The sequence below is a fragment of the Mus caroli genome, chromosome 2 (genome assembly GCF_900094665.2).
Source record: "Mus caroli chromosome 2, CAROLI_EIJ_v1.1, whole genome shotgun sequence".
In the NCBI taxonomy this organism is placed as follows: Eukaryota; Metazoa; Chordata; class Mammalia; order Rodentia; family Muridae; genus Mus; species Mus caroli.
Window position 1 is genome coordinate 31756725 of NC_034571.1, and position 24185 is coordinate 31780909.

Consider the following 24185-nt stretch of genomic DNA (forward strand, 5'->3'; position numbering starts at 1 on the left):
TCACAAGAGACAGCTATATCAGGGCCCTTTCAGCAAAATCTTGCTAGTGTATGCAATGGTGTCAGTGTTTGGAGGCTGATTATGGAATGGATCCCGGGTATGGCAGTCTCTAGATGGTCCATTCTTTCTTCTCAGCTCCAAACTTTGTCTCTGTAACTCCTTCCATGAGTGTTTTGTTCCCAATTCTAAGAAGGGGCAAAGTGTCCACACTTTGGTCTTTGTTCTTCTTGAGTTTCATGTGTTTTACAAATTTTATCTTATATCTTGGGTATTCTAAGTTTCTGGGCTCATATCCACTTATCAGTGAGTACATATTATTTTGTGATTGGGTTACCTCACTCAGGATGATGCCCTCCAGGCCCATCCATTTGCCTAGGAATTTCATAAATTCATTCTTTTTAATAGCTAAGTAGTACTCCATTGTGTAAATGTCTGCTTGTGGACGTTGTACATCGTGGTGCGGAGCCTAGTGCGCACCACGATGTACAACGTCCACAAGCAGTCTTGGAAAGATCAGGAATTCAAGGCCCATACCTAAACATGATAAAAGCAATCTACAGCAAACCAGTAGCCAACATCAAAGTAAATGGTGAGAAGCTGGAAGCAATCCCACTAAAATCAGGGACTAGACAAGGCTGCCCACTTTCTCCCTACCTATTCAACATTGTACTTGAAGTCCTAGCCAGAACAATTCGACAACAAAAGGAGATCAAGGGGATACAAATTGGAAAGGAAGAAGTCAAAATATCTCTTTTTGCAGATGATATGATAGTATATATAAGTGACCCTAAAAATTCCACCAGAGAACTCCTAAACCTGATAAACAGCTTCGGTGAAGTAGCTGGATATAAAATTAACTCAAACAAGTCAATGGCCTTTCTCTACACAAAGGATAAACAGGTTGAGAAAGAAATTAGGGAAACAACACCCTTCTCAATAGTCACAAATAATATAAAATACCTTGGCATGACTCTAACTAAGGAAGTAAAGATCTGTATGATAAGAACTTCAAGTCTCTGAAGAAAGAAATTATAGAAGATCTCAGAAGATGGAAAGATCTCCCATGCTCATGGATTGGCAGGATCAATATAGTAAAAATGGCTATCTTGCCAAAAGCTATCTACAGATTCAATGCAATCCCCATCAAAATTCCAACTCAATTCTTCAACGAATTAGAAAGTGCAATCTGCAAATTCATCTGGAATAACAAAAAACCTAGGATAGCAAAAACTCTTCTCAAGGATAAAAGAACCTCCGGTGGAATCACCATGCCTGACCTAAAGCAATTGTGATAAAAACTGCATGGTACTGGTATAGCGACAGACAAGTAGACCAATGGAATAGAATTGAAGACCCAGAAATGAACCCACACACCTATGGTCACTTGATCTTTGACAAGGGAGCTAAAACCATCCAGTGGAAGAAAGACAGCCTTTTCAACAAATGGTGCTGGCACAACTGGAGGTTATCATGTAGAAGAAGCCATTTCTTAAGTGTTAAATGAGTCCCAAAGCCCGGCCTATGAGGGTTTGGTAGCCTGTTCTTCCCACTTGGCTACAGAGATGGCTGTGTGCTTCCATTCCTTTACAAGCAGCCTATGAATATTCAGGACCCGTTCTATGCTTGCTGTTAAGAACCACAGTGGAAGAGTATTTACACCGTGGGGAAAATGCAAACACAACCGAGGAGTGTGGAGTGTTTTGTTTTGTTTTGTAAAGCCAGTTTATTAGCACATCTCTTCATTCCAAGGCAACAAGAAAAGAGAAAACAAATGTCAAATTGCTTTCTTTGATTTCTGGAAGCAGGTGTAGAACACACTCAGGAAGATTCTGAGGGGGGCTGGTGAGAGGACTGAGCCAGCAGACGCCTGCTGCTGTGCCTGTGCTCCTGAACCCACATGATGGAAGGAGAGGGGGACTCCCACAAGATCTCTTCTGACCACTACACATGTGCTATGGCTCAGCTCTCACCTGACTCCCAACAAATGAATAAACAGAAAAAAAGATTGTATGAAGAGAAAGATTCCAATTGCAAATAGCTAAATAAAACAGAAAGGGGTTTTGTTGCTTTTTTTTTTTTGATTCAGAAAGAGAAGCCCCCAGAGTAGGAAAAATATAATTCTGCAATTTTAATGAGGCTGCCACACAGACACAGATGCATTTTGTGTGCTGCTATTGGCTGGAGGAATTTGACTCAATTATTTCATGACAATAAAAAGGGAAATGGTGGTGGGCAAGGTCCCAGTGGAAATTGTTGCCAGGAAAGAGCGCCTGGCAGCCAGTCCCTGCCTTAGCTGCCTGTGAGGAGTCCTGGTGGGAGCCTCCTGGTGGAGAGTGGCAGGTGTCACTAACAGAAGTTGCTCAGGCATTTCTCCTCTGTCCCCAACATGGTTCTGCCAGCTAGCAGAGCTCCACAGCTGGGAAGCCCAGTCACAGTGGCAGGTGCTAGTGGAAGACAGAGGGGAGAGAGAATTGCAAAGGAATGAAGGAACTTCATTTATTTAATGAGCACCTGCTTTACCACCAAGCACAGACCTTGATGTCCTTAGATGTGTGCCACACAACTGCCCTTTGTTCCATAGCTACAACACACCCAGACATACCCCAAGCTCTTAGATGGAGTAACTTAACCCTCTCAATGACCCTGAAGTAGTGACAAGTCTCCCCCATTTTATATCTCCCCCACACTTACCCAGTGAGAACGCAGCAATGCCAAGAAAGAGCCAGAGCAAAGACTGTGGGGCAGCTCCCCGTCCTGACCCGGGGAGCTAACAGTAAAGGAAGGATTGTCATTGACTGGAACCCTGACCACCACTTAGTCAACAGTTATCAAAAGATAAAATGGCCTCAATATTATAAAGATGGAAAAATGGAAACTTTATGAACATTTTTATAATTAGCAAATGATAGCAATTATACACAGTGTCTACCGTTGGTTGGATAATCTCTCCCATGTCTAAGGGCTCTAAAAGTGTTGGATGTTGATGCCTGCTTTACTCTGTGCCCTTCCACCTGCCAGTCTCTGGATTCACAAACATGGAGTCTGGATCTTTGCAGTCAGTGGATATGGTGGGTCTTCTCCTGATTTATACATACATACAGAAGCTGAGGCACGAAGGCCAACCTTGCCCAAGGTCACAGAGCTGGAAGTGACAGAGCAGGCTGGATTTAGGGATCTGGAGCTCCACCCTGCATTCCCCTAGTCTACCTGCCAAACATGTGGCCTTTCATGGTGCTAGGGAGTGCCTGACACCACTGCTGAATGGACAACACAGAGAAGCAACCCGGAAGTGGGTTTTCTGAGTACCCCACAGCCCGCCCCTGTAATGGGAGTACAGACAGAAATGTCACGTGATTCAAGCTCAGGACCTAACCCCTGGACACGCCCACTCTCAGCATTTCTCACCAAGAGCATCTGCCCAGAAATGTGGCATCTTGGCAGTGAGAGTGATGTACGGGCCAGCCGGGCCGATCTCCCGTCTAATGCTGGCATCCTTGTCTGCGCCCTGATTGTGTAACATTAAATGAACTCTAATTAGCATGCTGAGTATCCCAGTGACTGTCACCTTAGGCAGCAGCAGTGAGCTCTGAGTCTTCCCTCCTCCATTGTCTCAGAGCATTTTAAGTTGGGGACTACTGTGTACCAAGCTTGGGATAAGATCCAAGTTTAAGCTTCAGGGTCATTTTGGATGAAATTAATGATTTGCTAATTATTTTCTTGGATAAGCATTTACTCTCACATGCTAGTATTAAGTAAAAACTCTCGGGACTCCGAGAGGGACTGGTTGGATGACATGTTTACTAGTAACTGCACTGAAACCACAATGAGCATACTAGTTATGAAGCATGTTCTGCTCACAGTAGCGGTGGATCCAGGGGTGGGGAGATGGCTCAGTGGGTAACGTGCTTGCAGCCCAAGCATAAGGACCTATGCTTGGGTCCCTGACGTCCACATGGAAAGCTGGGCGCGGTGGTATTCTGCACCCGCCTAGGGGGAGGCAGAGGGTCCTTAAGGCTTTGGAACTGCTGAGTCCCAGGTTCAATGAAGGACCTGTCTCAAAAGCTAGGGTGGAGACTGATGTGGGGTGCTCTCATTATTATTCTGACCTCCACAGATGTGCACATACACATGTGTGTGCACACTCAGACACATATGTGCACACATACATACATCATACACATGCATACACAGAGAGAGCTGGGCATCCAGACAGCTCAGATGACCTACACAGGGTCTGTGTTGTCAAAGCCACCAATCCAAAATCTGCCATCTGCTTGGATCTGCCAGTGACAGAACAAGCCTGCAGGGTCCTCACGGGCAGGTCCCACTTTCAGAAGAAATTTGACTATACAAAGCCTTTTCTGGTGCTGGTCACAAACAAACAAACAAACAAACAGTCCTGTCTTCTGTTACTCCTCATTTTGGTCTACACAGTCATATTAAATAATACTCCTACTGTAGAGCTGTTTCTTCCAGCCTGAAGCACCCTCGTGGAGGGAGGAGGCGGTGTTTCCCAAGACTCATAAGAAGGGTACCAGCCCCATCCCCACAATTATGTGAGCAGTGTGCAGCTGCAGGAAGAGGAGACTCTGGTGAAGCTACTTGCCAGTTGCTCAAGTGGTCCAGCAATGCAGCTTTTGCATGTCACCACCTCTGGCGGCCAGAAGAGGGTGCCAGATCCGTTGGAGCTGGAGTTACAGGTGGTCATGAGCCATCCTGCATGGGTGTTGGGAGCCAAACTTGGGTCCTCCACAAGAACAGCATGTGCTTTTAACCATGGAGGCAGAACCCCAGCCCCTGTAAGAAGAGCAGATTCCTCCATGTGGCCTTACCACATGTGCTGCCTCATCACAGGTCCATAAACACCAGACGCAACCCATTTTGTACTGAAACTTCCGAAATCATGAGCCAAAATAAGGCGACTTAAGGATTCCTTCTAGCAATAAGAGCTGACTAGCCTATCTGGAGAGCGGAGACAGAACCCTCCCTAAGACACAAGGTGGTGTGGATCGTAGGGTCAGTTCTCACATCACACTGATCAAGGGAGGAAGAGAAATACTATTTTTAAAGGGCAAGGAGGCTGGAGCAACGCATTAGCAGTAATGTTTGCGGGGAAGAGGGAAGCTGTTGATTAATACCAAGCAACTACAGCACAAATGCCACAGGGGCCTTTACAGGGCCTTCTCTGGGCATGCATCAGTCTCAGCTCAGCTCCAGTGAGACTAACGAGGGATCTGGCATGAGCCAAGCCTGGTTCAAACCCTGACTTTGCCCAAGTCCTGGGGCGAACACAGAAACAGTCAAATGGCATCACGATACTTGGTAGGGTTAGGGTCTAAATTAAACCAGAAAGTTCCTGACTAAAGTAACCCTCAGTGAATCCAGTGGCCATGATGACAGGGAGTTCAGAGGAGCCAGCAAGAAGCCATAGGCGTCCACGGCTGCCTCTAACACCAGCACTGTCCTTTGAATCCTGATGGCTTACGGACATGCCAGGCCTGTGTCAAATTCCCACCAATGATTTCTCAGCATAAATTAACTGGCACAAATGCTTTGAAATGGCTGCTACAGAATTATGTGACAGCTTCCAGGAGAACATATAAAAATAGAATCAGAGAATGGCTATTCGAGATGCACAGAGGTTTCTCATTAATTTAATTTCTCCTTTCCTTCTGGCTTGTGATCCTTCTTTGTACGAGCTAACGAGGAGGAAGGTGGGAGCAAGCACCAGGTGCCCGACTATTGAAATAAGTAGTGCTAACAAACAGCAAAAAGAATTCCAGATTAGCTTAAAAAAAACTGTCATAAAACATAACAGTATTTCTTTATACTTATATGGAAACAATTTATGTAAATCTATACCATTTACCGAGGAAGTCTGTGTGCTGCTGTGTCATCTGCCTTATTGTTATATATTGAGCACTCACAGGGGTGGCACATCCATCTATCAGCCCTCTCCATTTTCGCAGCAACCCACCATTATGGCTCCTTCTGTGGATGGGGTGCAGTGTGGGCAAGGGGATCCCATGGTTGAACATGGGAGACTAGAATTGGAACCTGAGTCTGCTTCTGTTTGTCAGGGGTGCTGTTCTCTGAGCCTCAATTCAGCCCAGGATTGGGGTCGAGGAAGACAGTGTGCAGGGGGGCCCAGACACCCACTGCCTCCTCATTCCTACTGAGTACAGGCCTGACTCTGGTTCCCCACAGTCCTGCACATGGGTTACAGAGAAAACCTCACTCGGATTCAACATCGGAAGAGTCATTTTTCTGAAGCGCCCCCCCCCCCCGCCCCCATGTTACCTCTTCCATAATGAGGGTGAAATGCAGGTTCTCTTTTCTTTATTTTTTTATCTTATTCTCAAATAATTCTGAAGCTAGGTGGAAGCGAGGACTCCTCTGGCTTCCCTCCATGCTCCCAGGTAATGCGCTTGTCTGATGCTATTTGTAGTCTGATGCTAACCACTGGCTCTCAAGACCTGCCCCTCCCCCCAGCGTCCTGACTGATGAGCAGACCCTCATGCACACGGAGTGATGCTATATAAACCTTGTTCCCCAATTTAACTGGTCAATAAAATGCCAGAGCCTGTGATTGGGCAGTAGAGGGAGAAAGGTGGGGCTTGAGGATCGAGTTGGGGTGGGGGTGGGGGGTTGCAGGGAGAGAGAGGGAAGAGGAAAGAAGAGAGGATGCGTCGAATGGAGGACGGCAGTATGAGAGGAGATGGACCAGGGAAACAACAAGTGACAAGGGACATATGGCTGGGAAATGAGTTAGAATAGCTCCAGACCTAGGCTTATGGCTTGTGATAAAATAAATAAAATACCTGGACTGTGTGTCTTTTATATAGGCTAGCTGGAATGGTATAGTTCACTTACAGTGCCATATGAGTTCCAATTTACAAGAGGCTTACGCATGGTCAGGTGTGTGATAAATAAATATTAAGCTGTATGAGGGTGATTTTCTTAACTCTGATTAATCCACATAGTTTAATGGGAAAAGGGGGGGATAAGTAATATTACAAAACTGTCTTAAGTGTGAAACAAACCAGAAGAGGAAACATAAATCCAAATGAATGCACTGGCCGTAAAGAGGGTACTAAACTTCCCCCAATTTAGAGGCCAGAATCTAAGGTGCAGTATAAGGTAACCTGAATCCCAACAAGTGCCAAGAACAGATATTTTTCAACCACCGAGCACGAGCTAAAACCAGTTTATTTGGACACAAGAAAGTCCTCATAATACACAAACTCCCAAACCCAACAGATTTCATGTGGGGTGTGACCACATTCACAAGCTAAGTGTTACTGGGGCTTCTATAATCTGGAAGCTGTCCAGGAACTACCTGTTGCTGGAGCGAGGCCCTGGGTGACAGCCCAAGACTGACTGCTATGCCTGAATAACAGCGTTGATGGATTTTGGGAACAGGAAGGGCCCTCAGCAGCTGTTCTGGTTTAACATCTATGGCTATGACGAAATATCTGGACAAAAGCGACTAGGGGAGGGAGGGGTTTGTTCAGCTTACATGTCTCAGTTCCATCCATCACTGAGAGGAGTCAAGGCAGGGCTTAGGCAGCTAGCTCCCCAAGCATCCACAGCCAAGAGCAGAGACAGAACACACATCCATGCTCGCTTGCTGTATGCTCGGCTACGACTCATCGCTCTCAGACAGTTCAGGCTTTAGTCCATGAAGTGGGATCACCTTCACGTAGGATTAGGTCTACCAACCTCAGTTAATAATAGTCAAGACAATCCCCCACAGACCAATCTGTTCTAGGGAATCCCTCAGTTGAGACACCCCTCTCAGGTGATGTCAAGTTAACAGTTAAAACTAACCAGGGGATGGACCCAGGAGAGATGACTCTGCTGTTACGAGCACTGGGTCCTCTTCCAGAGGACCCATACAGCTGTTCACAAATACCTGTTACTCCAGTTCCAAGGACCCAAAGCTCCCTTCTGACCTCTGTGGGCATGGCACACATTTGGTGCAAGGCATGCATACAAGCAAAACATCCCTACACATAAAAAATAAAACAGCACAGCAGTGGAGCTGAGGAGATGCAGAGAGCTGCACACACAATATCTTTGCATCCACAGGCCCATTATAGCACCTGGCTCATAGCATGCATCAAAGAGCAAGCCAGTGGTAGAGCTGGGGAGACTCAAGATTTCCCTACTGATCTCAAACTTACAACATAGCTCAGGTTGGGCCTGAACTCATCATAGTTCTTCTGCCTTAGCCTTCCAAAGGAAAGGCTGTGATTGCATGTATGAGCATCATATCTGGAATATTACTCATAGAGACACTGTTGTCTGGTCTTCACCAACACTATGTATTCGTAGTACTGTAATCAAAGGTCAACTGAACAGGCTTCCAACATCAATGGAAAGATGCCTCACAGACAGCTGGTACAACCTGTAGCCAGACCATGGGAGACACAGAGATCACATCTAAAATAGCTAAGTGTAGGGACGAGGACCAATCTCTTCCCTAAATGCACACACTAGCTCGAAAGTTTGGAAGATGCTAGTCATAAACTTGGGCAGAGGATCAGCGCAAAGCCTCACAGTGGTATCTTTATGAAGCATCCAGATTACAGCAACACCGGGAAGTGGCCTTCTATATCTGCAACTATTTTAAGAACCACAAATCCTGTTTCTCTTCTTCAAACTAATTAACGTTTATAAGCAGGACTGAAGTGTTTCTTGTGACTGCCACAGGAGAAGCAGATCCCTGCAGTTGGAAGCAAGTGGCAGGGTGGTGAGAGACTGTCAGAAACACTTCTCGAGAGCACAGCTACAGTAGACAGGAGCTACAGCTCCCAATTAAGCTGGCCTCCAATATCCGGCACCTCATATCTAATGGTTTAAAAGCAACCAGTGAAATTTGCAGAGTCCAAGGGTTTTTAAAAGATGAAATCTTCCTTCTTATTTTTATCTCTCTCTTCCAAATGATAAATCATCGTGCTTATAAAAAGCTGCGGGTTTGGGGACACGGCAGAGAGTAGAGACGAGCAAACCTCATGCCGGGAAAGGGTAGAGATTTGGCCAAGGTCAGCTTCAGAGTGCCTGGGACCCTGGCAGCCCAGGACCTCACCTCCTAGCTGGGTCAGAGCTACCTTCCCCAGGAGACTGCTCTTGTTAAGGGTCCCTGCCCATGCAGTGTGACAAAAACTTCATGGAAATTAGAGGGATGCATTTTCAATGTGAGGCACGAACGGACCGAATACTTTGCATCGGGGAGCATGTTAATTAAACTAGGAACATGGGCACTGTTGACTTACTTCAGGCTTGCTGAACTCTTGTTAAACTATCCATTTGTTTAGATAAATTCCTGTCTTCAGAAAATAAAATACACATGACTTGAATGGAGGAAACTTGTATACAGTTTGCCCTCTGCATCTGTGAGGTCTGTGTCCAAGGATTCAACCAAGGATGGGCGGTCCTCAGGAAAGAAGCCACATTTTTACTGACTGTGAATATCCTATTTTCAAAGAGTCCTTTCCTGAACAATACACTATAGCAACTGCATAGGCAACATTTACATTGTATTAGGCATTACAAGGAATCTGCAGCTCATCTAAAGTCTATGGAGGGAGGTATGTGGGTTACATGCAGACACTCTGCTGTTCTATGTAAGGGACTTGAGCATCCACAGGTTTTGGTACCATGAGGGATGCTGGGAAGGACAACTGTATGTATCCATTTGTGAGGATTGTAATAATGTTAATGCTAGTGATATTAGCCCTATGTGTTCAGCACTGTGGTAGTAAATGAGATTAGCAAAGAGGCTAATTATCAAACAATTACCACTCATGAAATGCTTCCCATATCCAGGCAGTGTGCACCGTGGGTTAGACGCAGTGGCTCACTTTACCATCGCAACATTCCCGCTAAGCAGCTTTTTACCATTACAGACATTTTACTGGTGGAGAAACCAAGGCTCAGGGAAGTCAACTGCCCCAGATTTCACAGAGAGCAAGGGGAAAAGCTGTTCTCAAATCCAGGCCCAGAGGACTCTTAAACCTTCTGCCTCTGGCAGCACAGACGACAATATCCCAGTCTGTAAAAAAGGATTGGTTCAAATTCTATTTCCAGCTAGGACATTTGGAGATCCAAGGGTAAACTAAGGGATTGGAGAATGACCTGTCCTCCATGGCCATCTTGGCCTTGTCCTGGCAGGGAGCAGAGGAAAGGAGAGTTCACTGGTCAGGGCAATTGGATAAAACAGAAACATGAGGGGGCCAGAGCTCCAGCGAAATATGGGAGCAAGGTAGGATTTGTCTACTGTTCTGTTTTAAAATAGTCATGAAGCAAAGGGAGGCACTTCCACATTCAATAATTTGATGGCTAAAATCTGCAAGTTATATTTACTGATCATGAAGGAAGGACATGTTCCTAGAAGGACCGAGGTTCAAATCAGCAGCCTTGCAAGCTGCTGTTACAGTGAAGAAAGAAAGAAAAAAAAAACAAACAAACCAAACAAATGAGACAGAATTGTTGCTGTTGCCTAGAGAAAAAAACTCCCCCTCCCCGCTCTCCCCCCCCCCCATTTGTTCTGCTGGAGAGAAAGGCTGAGTCAAAATTAAAAATGCATCTAGGACTTTGCCTGCAAACCAGCTGCGGGAGAATGGAAAGGGATGGGGGAGGGGGCTGCAACTTCTCCCTTATTAGAAGAAGTGTTTTAAATGACGGTGCCTTAAAGGTTAGGTTTGACAATCGTTAATACTTTGATTGTCTTAAGAAACCCACACAGAAAGGCAGGGAAAGAAGGCGATGAACAGCAATGTGAGTTTATGGTGCAGCTCCATATTGTTCTCAGTGCTCTGGTGGCAAGCGTTATGAACTGGGGCATCCTTGCTCTTGGAGTCATTGGGAAGCTGTGTCCAGGGTGTCCTTCCCCAGGCTCACTGTCCACCTCTTACATATAGTTATGAGGCATCCTGATTATCTCAGCACCCAACCCCAGAGGAGGGGCTGAAGGATCGCTCCCCAGAGGGTTCTGATGGTGGGACAGACCTAAAGCCAGGGACAGGTGGGGTAGAGACTCTGTGGTTGGAGGGGTGTGTGTGTGTGTGTGTGTGTGTGTGTGTGTGTGTGTGTAGAGTATCTACCTCATCCTGAAGTGGTGGAATCAGGAGTGGGAAGAGACAAGAGAGGCTGGCAGACGGCTGGGATCTCAATTGTACTCTTTTTATGTTATCACAAGGACAAGGAGTGGGTCTGCACACAAACTGATGAGCATGCAGGTAACATGAGCCACACCCCTAGGAAGAACCCGATAGAAACTTCTGGAGAGGATGTACCCTGAGAGCTGTTCTGATCCCTTATTTGCTCCTAATAACTATTATGGTTTGGGTCTACAATGTGTCCCCCAAAGCTTATGAATGGAAAGCTTGGCCCCCCAGTGTTGCAATATTTCAGAAGTAGGGCCCAGCTAACCAGACCACGAAGGTCCTGGTCTCATCAATGGGCTCATTCATAGGTGGGTGCATAGTTCCTGGGCTCTTGGGACGTGGGGGAAACTAGAAAGTAGAGGCTGGTGGGAAGAAGCCGGTTACTGAGGGCCTGCTCTCCAGGTGATATTGTGTGCCCTTCCTTCTGCTGTTATAAGGAGGGTGGCTTTGCTATAGCACATGCTGACCATGAGGCTCTGCATCATCACAGTGGAGTCTAGTGGGTGTGAGTCCTCTGAAGCTAAGACTAATAAAGCCCTGGCTGCTTTGAGTTGTCCTCCTTCACCATTGAGTAGTACTCCAGTTAAATGTGCAACTCGGACACCGTTCCACCATTATCCCACTGTATAGCATGGAAGCTGGCATTTAGGGAGGTTAAGTGATTGGCTTGATTGTATTCCCAGACTCTGAACCCATGTGTAGTCATCCCAGGGCTGCCTTTCCTTTACTCCACCTTATTTGACCTTGGCTTGGTTACTTTCAGCTGCAGGCTGCATGGAACTCATGACTCCTTTGAGTCTGTTGGTAACATTGCAGACAAAAGGAAGCCTTTTGCTTTTCCTTTCTTTCACCTGAGTTTTACTGTCTCCACCTCCACCTTCAGCCTCAGCTCCTTGTTCTGCCACCGGCACCTGCAGAGACATTATTCCTTCTCCCACTATGATCTTTGAAGCTACACACGGCTTCTGCTCTTGGCTGTCTCTCTCCTCTAAGCTGAGACATCCTCAGTGCATCCCTTTTCCTTCCTAAGAGAGGATTTCCAGATCCTCTGCTTAATCAGGCCTTGGAGGACAGAGTCTAGTCTCTGTCCCCTACAGCATTTCACAGGGTTCCTTGTGTGTAGAAGTCCCACCTGATTTCGCATACAGGCTTATTCTTCCTTGCAGCAAGAGATGGGGTCCTAAGACCCAGAGCTGAAGACAGCCTTCCTGGCACCTTGGACTTTTGGCCTAAAGAACGGACTCTCGGGATGCCTCCTGCACACTGCGGAGGGTGCTTGACAGTAACGGGCCTGGAATGACTGTGAGACAGCAGAGCACTGTGCAGGTGGTGTGGGAAATGATAGTGATGGTGAAGTGCTCTGGAGAAGTCCTCCACCCCTGCACCAGAGTTCAGCTCCTTTGCCACCCCCCAGCCCTGGCAGACATGGGGCAACGCACAGCTGGAGCCAAGTGCCCCCTAAGTATGCCAAAGCTGCTGTGAGGCTCTGAGAGACTACAGTGCGTTGCAGGCAACCACTGTGGGTTGCTGGACTAAAGCACCTGACAGAGGAAAGCTTGAGGAGGGCAGGGTTTAGTAGGGCTCAACACATGAGCTTGCAGTTCACTGTGGCACAGCGGGGAGAGTGAGGGGGCTGGTCATTTCGCCACAGTCGGGAAGCAGAGAGAGATGAATGCTGGGATTCAGTTTCCCCGCCCCCCTTTTTTATTTAGTCCAGAACCCTAGCCTACATTCAGGATGGGTCTTCCTACCCTAGTTAACCTAGTCTAGACATCCAGAGACAGTCCCAGAGGCTTGCCTCTTGGGCGATCCTAGATCTTGGCAAGTCAATATTAGTCATTACAGGCACCTCAAAGACAAGATGTCCCTGCATCCAGGGACTGAGCCAGCAAGGAGGCCTTTGAACATGCTGCTGTGGCACTGTGGGTGGGGCAGAAACTAAGAGGAGTAAAAGTCGTACATGCCTCCATGGAAGGCATAGCTGCCTGGGGCGGGGCATAGCTGCGTTTCTAGTTTCCAGTTTCATGAGTGACGTGGTTATGGATGCTATAGTACCCATTTTCTGGTACCCAAGCAGCTTCATTAGGACTGTGCTGGAGCTTCTACTGAGGCTCTATGCCACCTCACCCTGCCTCACATTCCCTGGGGCAGGCCCAGCTGGTCTCCTTGTTGGCATTCCCACTGCATTCTGTTCCTCACCAGGTTCAGGTACAGCACTGACCCAGCCTCTGGCACAGGTCCACATGCAGACCAGTTTTCCCTACACCCACTGACATGCTAGCAGCTTCCATGCTGCAGGGAATGCACAGTCTGGAGGAAGAGGGGATCCACTCAACGTTAAGGAAGCCATCCACCGGCCAGGGAGAGCGGGCTCTGCAGCCAGAGGGGGTGTGGAGTAGTGCTTTGCTCACAGGCAGCCCTGACTTGCAAGTGAGTATGAGGCCAGATCCTACTGCTCTGAACTGCTCAGATCCTGCCCTCTCCCACGCCCCACACATTAGCCTCTGCCTTGAGAGTTGCTGAAAGTGAAGGAAGAAATGGAAATTGCATGAAAAGAGGAAAGAAAGCAGCTGGAGAAATTGCCGACCATTTGGTGTGATAACCCAGGGCTCTGGGGACACGGAAGCGGACCTTCCTTCTCGTCTTCCATTTCTTTTAATCTAGCAGATAATTAGAGAGAAATCAAATCCCTCCCCACAGCCAAAGATTAACCTGTCATGGCCGTAGCTCTTCCTACTTACTGCATCACCTCTTCTTCCATACTTTCCCCTGAACACCACACACACACACACACACACACACACAGTGGTCCACTTATTTAAAACTATTCAGATTGAACATTTCCCATAGCAAGGGCTCTCCCAGGAATAAGCAAGATTCTCCCTCCCTCCAAAGCAAGAACTTTTCATTGCTTTGCAGATTTAAAAAAAAAAAAATCCAATTGCAAAACTCCCTTTTATGGATGAAGGAAGCAGAGTGCAGAGTGGGGAGACAAAACCTTTTATGGCTATAAATGACAGAGCCAGGATTTACCCCTGAAGCATCTGACTGCCGAGCCCTGTGTTTACCCACTCTGCTTTCCATCTACACACAAGCCACGAGTGGATCTCTGCTCTGACCTCAGTGGCTCTCTCTTCCCTCAGACGATGTGGTCATTTTATGTAGAGGGAGACAAACCCCTGTCTGACTTTTGATGATAATCTTGCCTATCAAGGATCTAACTTCTCTCTACACCCCAGCTTACACTTCAGCCGTCCTGGTTTGGGACATTACTGAAAAGCAAGAAACTTCCTGGTTGGTTGAGGTTTTTTACACACAGAATCACCTGCTCATTTGCTTAGCCCACATAAATTGAGAGACAAGTCCCTGCTCTAGCTTACAGTGAAGAAACAGACAGGTCTCCACTTTATTCAATGGGACAGGGTCTCCCTCTAAACCCAGACCAGCTAGCTGTCTCACTGAGAACCCTCCTCCCAAATTCTGGGAATACAGGTGGCCTCTACCATATTCTCTGTCATACAGGGGGCCGGCCATCCCACACTACACTGATTTCTGTGTGGGTCCTGGAGTCTCAACTCCCATCCCCGGGGCTTGCATGGCAAGCGCTTTAGCCATAATGTTAACTGACTGGCTTTATGTCCATCAAGTTTCCCATCTCTACTCAGATAGGGGCTGGGACACTTGCATGCCTGTGGTAGAGAGACCCAGTTGCTGCCTGATGGCCCTCTGGAATGACTCTCTTCAGGAAATGCACTTTTCCTGACAGCCTCAGAAGTGGCTCCCTCAGCAGACTCCACACAGGAGAGGCTCACTCCTCACTCAGCATTTCCACATTTTGAGATGGAAATGACTTGGCGTGTTTCACACAGAGAAATGCACGTATCATTAGTCACGTCCTGTCTGGTTTCCCATGGAAATGCACCCACGTGTTTCTAGATTACTGACAACCCACCGGAGCCTGAGACCTTCGAGGACCAGGCAGCCGGCGTAGATGCAAACCACAAGGTCCCCAACCTTCGGAGGGTTGGGCGATGGAGCATCCAACTTTGGCCTTAGATAATAAAATTCTGGCCTTCTCTCCAGGAATGGCACACACATACACAAGATCCTGTGTCACCTCTGGGCTCCTTCAAAGCCCCGCACATTCCACTCAGAAAACAAGCTCTGGATTCTTTCTTCTGACACCAGGCTGCCTGCCCTCTCTGGGCTCTGGGTTTCTACGGCCCTTCTCGCCTTCTACCTCCCTCCTCTCTTCACTCTACTTCCTGCACCTGCCTCTCCAGCCTCCCTGAACTCTTCAGAACTCCCCTCGGAGCCTCCTGCGGCTGCTTCCTCCCCCAGGGGCATCCTTCCCCTTGTCTTTGTATTTCAAGCCCTACTCACTTACACCTCAGCTGTAGTGCTGCCTCTTCACCTGCTTTAGAAGTTCTTCCTGCCAGGAAATGCTGCCTCCATAGGCTCTTCCTTCTTGACAATTTCTCCTGGCATCCACTGTACTTAGCCTGCTCCACCTTGTAGATCGTTATGTATGGATCTCACCTCCCCTTCTGGCCTGTGAGCTAATTTGCTTCTGGAGTCCTCCTCTTGACACACAGTAAGTGCTCAACAAACACTCAAGATAAAGGAATCTTGTTTCTCTAATGCACCCCTGATGCAAATGAAATGCAAATGAACATTTGAACAGTCACCTTACTTTGACCCCGACTTCTTTTAATTCGATGACACATGGATCTGTGTATGCTGGTCCTTGGGGTTCAGCATAAAGAATTCTTTGGCATCAGCTGAACTTCAGGATTTCAACCAAAGGTCAGCTGTGTATACGCACAAATGGACCAGTCTGTTGGAGAGGGAGATGGTTCCTCTGGAAGAGTCTGTTTCCAGAAGCATGATCACCAGCAGAAGGAGGCTGCCCCTTTTGTTAGGATGGCATGCTTAGTGCACATAATTCTGGAAAGGTTGGCTCAAGAGTTAAGAGTGCTGGCTACTTTTTCAGACAACTGGAGTTCAATTCCTAGCCTCACATGTAGCTAGCAACCACTCCTAACTCCAGTTTCAGGGGAATCTGATACCCTCTCCTGGCCTCCGTGGGCACTGACTGCATCATAGACATGCAGGGCAAAGCGTCCATATACATAAAATAAAAATAGTAAACCTTTTAATAAGTGAATCCATCATTCCTATTATTACTCAGTACTGCCAATGCAAGCGGGAGGAGTCTGAGCTTATGAGCGTTCTAATTCCTGCGCTTCCTCTTCTTGAGGACAGGACAAAGCCACACTCCTTGGTCACACTCAGAGTCCCAGTGTGTGCCTGGGAGGTTCCTCTTCTCAGTTCTCTCAGAATGCCTCACCTTTGTCCTGGGTTCTATGTAGAATCTACCTGCTTTGGAGGTTCACCTGTTGGTTCTGATGGCAAAGGAGTCCAGAGAAATGCTTGCCAAGGAGGTAAGAAGAGTGGGCGTCTCAATCAGTCGCACCGAGGCAGGCTCCCTCCACTCTTTACAGCAGGGCTATTATGGTGAGAAGGGGTAAATGAAATGGGAGTAGACTGTGCCAAGTTACTGTGGGAAAGGGGCCTTCTGGGCTTCCATAAGTCATGTATCAAACAGCTGTAGTTGAATCAAAGGCAAGCAGAGTATAACCCAGGCACTAAGAGGTATCACAGGCTCCATAAAATCTCCCCCAGATTCCTCCACGCCTGCCTCCCTGGCACACTTTATAAATTCTGGGATTCCAGAAGGCTATAATTCCCAAGGAAAGTCCAGTTACCAGAAAGACAGACATCCAGGAAAGGAAAGCAAGTAAAGTGGCCCCTCTGGACTTAGACGTACCTCCCCCAAACTAGGACCTCCTCTGAGAATAGCTGGGGACTATGTCTGATAGGTTTCAAAACAAAGACTTGGGCAACCAAAATACCTTGAGAAAAGGGGTTTTCCTCATTTTCCCTTTCGCTTTGATGTTGAACTTTCAATGTGCAGCAGAACCCATCTCACAGTGAGGAGACTCTAGTCATTTCTACCTCACCTCTAAAGAGTTTTGTGACTTGGGACAACTCATGAACCTTCTCCAGCAGTTTCTGGGTGGGAAGAGGTTACTCAGGGGGAGGCATGGGTGTGGAATGCCTTTATCCATCACTTGGATCAACTGTCACCGAGGCTTAGGAACTGGCTGTCACCATCGGGTAGTTTGAAAGTATAGCCTGACTGACTGACCCCTTGGTGACCCAGGAGCCAGCATTTTTCAGTGTCCTCAGGAAAGGAAGTGACACGGCTGAGCCCAGAGCATGATGAGATGTTAAGGACCTCACCCAGCCCTGGCTGCCAAGTTCACTGCTGCCAAGTCAATGTTCTTTAGATGTCTGGGAGAAAGCATCTTGAGACAGGCAGATGACTAGGGTAGTGATCTCTGAGCCTGTGCCAACGAAGTGAGGGTCTGATCACATCAGAGGTTCTAGTGGCTCCTTATGGCAGAAAAAAAAATTCCTTCCGTGAAAGTGACCTCTAATACAGGAGACCCAAATCAGAAGTTAACCCTAGCAGCAGATGTGGCCCAACTGCCCGTCAACTGACAAACAGGTACCAAACTGCAGTGTATCTAATCTATATAACAGGTTATAATCTATACAAAGCTCTAACACCTGCTGTAGCATTGCTAAACCTCAGGGACATTATACAAATGAAAGAAGTCAACTACCGAAGACCACTTATTGTGAAATTCTGTTTTTTAAAAAAAACAAAATCACCAAGTACAGGAAGTGGCAGATAGGCAGCCCTCAAGGGTGGGAATGGCCAGCAGCGGGTGGAGAGGGGAGGGAAGAGGACTGGGGATGCAGGGGTGCTTAGAGGGATGGGTTTCTCACGGAGTGACAGACATGCTTGGAGCTAGATAGACTGATATCCCTATAACACTGGACATGTACCAAATGTCCCTAAATATCACTGGATTGTCTGATTTGGGGGGGAGGGGTTGCTATGGATCAAATATAAGGCCTCACACATGCTCGGCAACTGTTTATCACTGAGCTATATAACCCACGCCTTCAAGGTGTATACGTTTAAAATTTACAGCATGTGAATTTTACTTCCACAGAGATGAGGTTTCCAGACTCTTAAGTGCCAGCCTCCTCAGTTCCACGTTCTTAGGGCTCCTCCACTGAGCCCCAGGAGGGAAATCAATAGTTTCTAGCTACTAAAAAGTCTCCAGTCACCTTCGTTTGCTGTGATGGTTGTCTCCCTGCTTTACTCCAAAGGCAATTTCTCCTAACCTCCCAAACACACAAGTCCCAGTGATATCTTGGTGCCTGGAAACAAGTCCACCAGGCACCCTCTCTGGTAATCTCTCCACCTCAGACTTAGGATCCATCACTAGTTTTAAACTCAGAATTCTGCAAGAAGAAAAGTAACAGACAGTCTATGATTTGGCTTGTTTTCTCACTGATCAGTAAAATGCACATTAGAGAGAGTCTTTTGTCAACAGTGTGGTGGCACTTAACCTAGGACTCCAAGCCTCAGGGAACCGAGCCACAAGGTCTGAATGAATGCAAGTTCCAGGCTAGCATGGCCCACGAAGGGAGACTGCCTCTCAAAAACCAGTGCCAAACCAAATAAAAAAGTGCCCACTAAATTGTTTCATTTGAATGTAGTTATTGTTGTTTTATTTACATGTCATTATATATTATGCAGAAAAGACTCCTGGAGGCTCAAGACAGCTATGTGACTTGCTGAAGCCCTTAGTAGTAGCTTCTACAGAGTGAAGACTGAATGCTGTCTCTTAGCCACAAAAGAACCTTTTTTTTGAGACATCGTCTGATATTGTAGCCCTGACCTAGGCAAAAATTCACTAAGCAGTACAGGTTTTCCTTGAGTCTGTGGCAATCCCGTCAGCCTCTGAGAGTTGAGATTACAGCAGGAAACCCTCATGAACCAGCAAAGAAAGTGCTATTAGCTATGTTCAAAAGGCAGTCACTAGGGTCAGGCTCCTCTGCACACACAACACCTAGACTGTTCTCAGCCTCACCAGGAAAGTCCCCAGGGGTTACAGGACCCAGGCTGTATGGAGGTGCAGGGTGCACAGGCACATGCTGGCACCTTTCTAATAGTTCTTCAGCACCTTTCCAGGGAAGCCTTGGGGTTGAGGGACATCTGCTTAATTAAGATTGTGTGGGGCCAATAAAATCCCCCCTACCCCCAGCTGTCTTGATAACAAACACCCCAAGCAGGAGCTAATAAGGACCGTGCCACAAGCTCTAGAACTGGGCATGGCAACACACACCTGTAATCCCTCTGCCTCTAGGGAGACAGAGACAGAAGGATTGTGAATTCAAGGCCTGCCTAGACTTCACAGTGAGATCCAACTCAAATGACAGACAAACAACAGCAAAAAGAAATGGAAAACTCTGCTACTGCAGATTAATTCTGGCCCTGAATTCTACTGTGACGTCGCTCAGTACAGATGTAATGGAGTGGTCTCAGAACTGCACCTACAGGTTTTGGCCCCACAGCCCTGCACATTTTCTATGGCCCCACCCTGTGCTTTGTCCCATTACCTTGAGTCATAGGAACTGAGAATAATTTCAGCCTCAACCCTGGTAAAGTTACCACAATAACATGTGTTATATATTTATGCACTTTGTGGATTGCAATGTACTCTCGTGGATGCTGACTAAAAATAAAGTAAAAAGGTGAAATTAAGGGAAAAATCACAAAAAATGGTGTTTAGCTAGTCACACACCTCCTTATGCTCCAGGTAAGAAGGAGAGAGATGAAAGGGTTTCTAGACTAGGAATGAAGCCAGAGCCCTGATAATTCTGTCCTTGGATATCGATACGAACGTCAATGCTTTGTAAATTAAAAATGAGCTGCTGCTGCTTATGACTTGATAAGTTATAAAATGCCTCTTTTATCCTTCCCAATCAATGATTCTGGGCTCCTTGGTAATTAAATTTCAGATCTTCAGCTCTTATGGATTGTATAGGTAACTCAAAACAAGACAGGAGGAGAAGAAAACTCATGTCTCTGTGCTGCTTTACCGTGAAGGGTGGAACCTCTGCTTCTCTGTGCTTGGTAGCAAAGGTTAAAGAATACTCAGGCCTCCCATCTGAGCATTGTTTAACCTCTGCGCTCAGAGGAGAGAGGGTACATTCAGGGTAGTATGGCCATAGAAGAGCCCTCTGGTAGGTTATCCAATCCCAAGTGATCAGGTCGAAGTACACACATACAAACATGTGTGTGTGTGTATTTATATGGTATATATATATATATATATATATATATATATATATATATACATACATACACATATATATACATATGTACATATGTACATATGTATATATGTATATATATATATATATATATATATTAAAGGAGGTGGTAGTGACTATTGAGATGGAGAGATGGGAAGGGCACAGGAGGAGCTGCAGAGGATGTGTGGAAAATGTGTAAATACAGCGCCCATGTAGGAAATTTGCAAAAGAAAAAATTTTTAATTTAAAAGTATGCTCAGGCCACACAATGGATTTTGAACTTCTTGTTTACATAGAAGAAGTCAGAATACCAATGTGTCAAGGTCATCCTAAAATAATCTGCACTACCATGCTGCAGAAAGCCACCTAATTCTCTCCGTGTGGAACACAAAGTCTCTTGGGATCTCATCTTGACTGCTGAGATCAATAACCATTGCAGGAAAGATTTTAAGGAGTGTGCTTTATGGCAATTCATCTGACTAAATTGCAACTCTAACCAGTGTTTTTTCTGAGGGTGTGTAGCAGTGTGTGTCTAGTCAGTGGCCCACGATCCAGCCATAGATGCTCTAAGGATCTGGTGGCCCAAGGACCTCATCTCCGAAGCAGGAATCCATGGAGGCCACACAGACGGAACTGGCTATGCAAACCATAGAAGTGAGTGTTTGTGATGACATTGTTCTCAGGACAGATCAGGGGAACAGTTAGCACCCAGCCTGCCTGAAGATAATATGACCAATCTTATAGACTCACATTTCCTGCAAGGAATGTTTGCTCGACCATGGTTGCCACGAGGCAGCACCCAGGGAACCTGCAAATGTGTGGACAAACCTCCAAGCCATACTCCTAAGAATCGGCGTGGCTGAAGGTGGAGGCCATCATGCTGGCATTTAAAAGCTCCTCTGGGGGAGGCTCTCACGCGCAGTTGAAGGTGAGAAGCATGGCTGTAAGGTGACTCAAGCAAGATCGGGGCTTGAGCCCCATGGATGAGGAGTCTCAGCAGAGGAACCCAACAACCAGCACTTGCTAGGGAAGTCAGCACTCCTCCCTGCCTCGAGCCACGAGGCTAGGTCTTGGAGCTTTTGGGTCAGTCCAGTACAACACGAATATGGGAAGAACTACTTGAAACACCTGCTTTCGGGTTTCTGCCAAGACTCAGTCAACAACAAACACTTTGTGGGAACCAGACGTGCATGTGGTGGGGGACAAACAAAACCAACTGGCCAAGGGACGTGTTCTTCATATCAAGGATGCTTGCATGAAAAGTGAAGCAGGGACGTTCATTGTCCCCCTGGGGTCCCCATGGGGAGAGTTTAATTTGGACCTGTGCTAGAGGTGTCAGAAGGCGATGGCATCCACTCTGCAAACTCAGAGCTCATGCCACAAGAGTGTAAAGCACCGTGGGGAGAGGGGCAGAGGCCACTGAAGCCACTCTCTCTCTGTGTCCCTTTGGGGTCTCTCCTGCATGCTATCACTCTCTTGCCAGTCAGACAGTCATGGGCAAGTGCAGAATCTGTCACTGAGGAAGTGGGAGATTAGAATTTGGATGGCCAAGGACTTAGGGTCTCACACATGCTTGCTTGGCACATGCTTTACCGCTGAGCTATATCCCCAACCATTCCTGATTTCAAGCTGCTGCTTATGTGGGACTCTTTATGAAATGTGTGGACTTCATTTAGCTCTCAAGAAGTTACTTCACCCACTTGGGACCCAGAGCAGAGACATGAAGGAATCAACAGGAAGCAATGACACACTAGAGACTTACTGGATCTCCTTTTTCTTCTTCAGCGGGTCCATGAGGCGCAGCGTGTCTCTGATCACAGCCACCTTTACCTCTTCATCCACCAGGCTGGGGATATTTTCAAACACCCCTGGAGAGAGCTTGGAAGGTAAGGATGCTGAGTTAGAGCCAAACTGTGAGTCAGTCCTGATGCTTATCCTTGACTGCCTCCAACTAGCTCAAATGGTTGTGCAGTTTATATGTGTGGTCTATACAAATCCATAGAAGAGAACTTTTACACCTCCCCTCCATATTAGCATGCAAATTACCTTTTATAAATTCACAAAACTCACACAGAGAAACAATAGTGCTATTGTTTTGTTGCTATTGGTATGGTTTTATTTTGTTAGCCAAGGCTAGCCACTGACTCGATATGTAGCTGAGGGTGGTCTTGAACTCATGATTCTGCCCTCTGGACTCCTGGGACTATAGCTGTGCACCACATGCCTGATCTTAGCACTGTACTTCTTGGATTATTTTTGTAAGAGCTGAGAATGTGAAGAGGGCTGAAAAAAAAATTAAAAGAATCGGGATAATCCCCCCAAAGCCCAGTAGTAATTTTAGGGGTATTTCCTCTAGCTCTTTAAATATGTGGCAAGGGGTAGGCAGCACAGGCACTGTTAAATGTACTGTTTATCTTAGTGGCTCAAGAATGTCGATGTGGCTAACTCATAGTCATAGAATTTCAATTAGTTCATCTCCTGAGGCTAACTAATTAGTTCATGTCAAAACTGATGGAAAGGCTCAGCTGCTTCTAAGTTTCCCACCTTAAAAAATGAGAAGAATGGCATGCTGGGAAATTACCAAGGGTCGGAAAGGTCTCATATTAATAGACTCTGTTTGGAGTTTGACAGAACTAAAAGTATTTGACTTGAACCAAACTTTACTGTGAAATTCCAAGGGTGGCAAGCCTTGGGCAGCCAAGGGGATACCCTGCAATCAGGGGTATGTGCGCTGCAGCCTCGCGGCCCAGGGGGTGTGCTGCAATCACTTACTTCATATTCATGCTCAATTCGCATGCTGGGGTTTGCATTCACTTCAAGTAGCATAGGCTTCAAGTTTTTCATCAGAAGAATGTCAAAGCCTAGAATCTGGGCAGAACAAACATAGCTCAGCATTATTCCCTCGGGCCACAATTTCTTCTCAGGAATTGAGTATGGTATTAGGGACATTAAGGGGAAAATAAATTCAAACTCGGTCTCCGGCCTTGGCCTTGACTCTGATCTCTGTCCTCCACAGCCCTTGCCCCTCTGGGTGTACTTGTTGGACCAAATGGATAGCAGATCTTTTTTTTTTTTTTTAAATAGAAACCTTGGTAATGGGATGCGTTCCCATAGTGGCTCTCTCAGTGTCACCTCAAGTGCCATAAAATGAGGACCCCTTTCCTTTGTAACAGGCTTTTTATTGTGTTAAGGACTATTAGCAGTCCATTGAGTTCTCTCTTGACCTTTGTTCCACTTTCCTCTGTGAACTTACTTCTTGGCTGCATTTCTGGAAACCTGAGGCCACCTTTCTTAACCTGGAGTGTGTATGAGTAAGGGTTCAAAGTAGCTCATTCTACAGGCCACACCCGCTGAATTAGTGTAGAATGGGGCAGTCACCATCCCCTGAGTGACCCTGATATAATCTCTTGGTGTGTGTATGTGTGGGTTTGTGTTCCAGCTCCTAGGACCCCTACTGAGATGTGCATCACACACACACATACACACACACACACACACACACACACACACACACAGAGCCATTAGTAACTATATGACACACCAAAGATTCAGAATCTCATTAGATCCTATGGAAACATTCTGTGACAGAAGCAGAGTTTGGGCCTCGGGAAGCACTGTGGGTTTCCTCAGAACTGCCTACCTCATGTGTGAGAGCGTTGGCTTTCATATCTAAACCAACCACCTGTGCCTCCAGTATTATGAGTGTGTGTCTTTTTGCTCAAAAAACATTAACACTTTCCTGACAGAGAAACCAGAACATAAAGCTGGAGA

At 46.7% G+C, this 24185-nt stretch overlaps 1 protein-coding gene across 2 annotated transcripts in view; it reads right to left on the minus strand.

Annotated features, from left to right (window-relative positions):
* The window catches only part of Ttll11 (tubulin tyrosine ligase like 11), a 233650-nt gene that overhangs the window by 117155 nt on the left and 92310 nt on the right, over positions 1-24185 (minus strand). For both annotated transcript variants that reach the window (XM_021156573.2, XM_021156572.2), the window contains exons 5-6: positions 23187-23282; positions 22177-22292 (exon numbers count right to left, since the gene is read on the minus strand). In XM_021156573.2, the coding sequence (XP_021012232.2) occupies positions 22177-22292; positions 23187-23282 (212 nt within the window). The remainder of the gene's footprint in view (positions 1-22176; positions 22293-23186; positions 23283-24185) is intronic.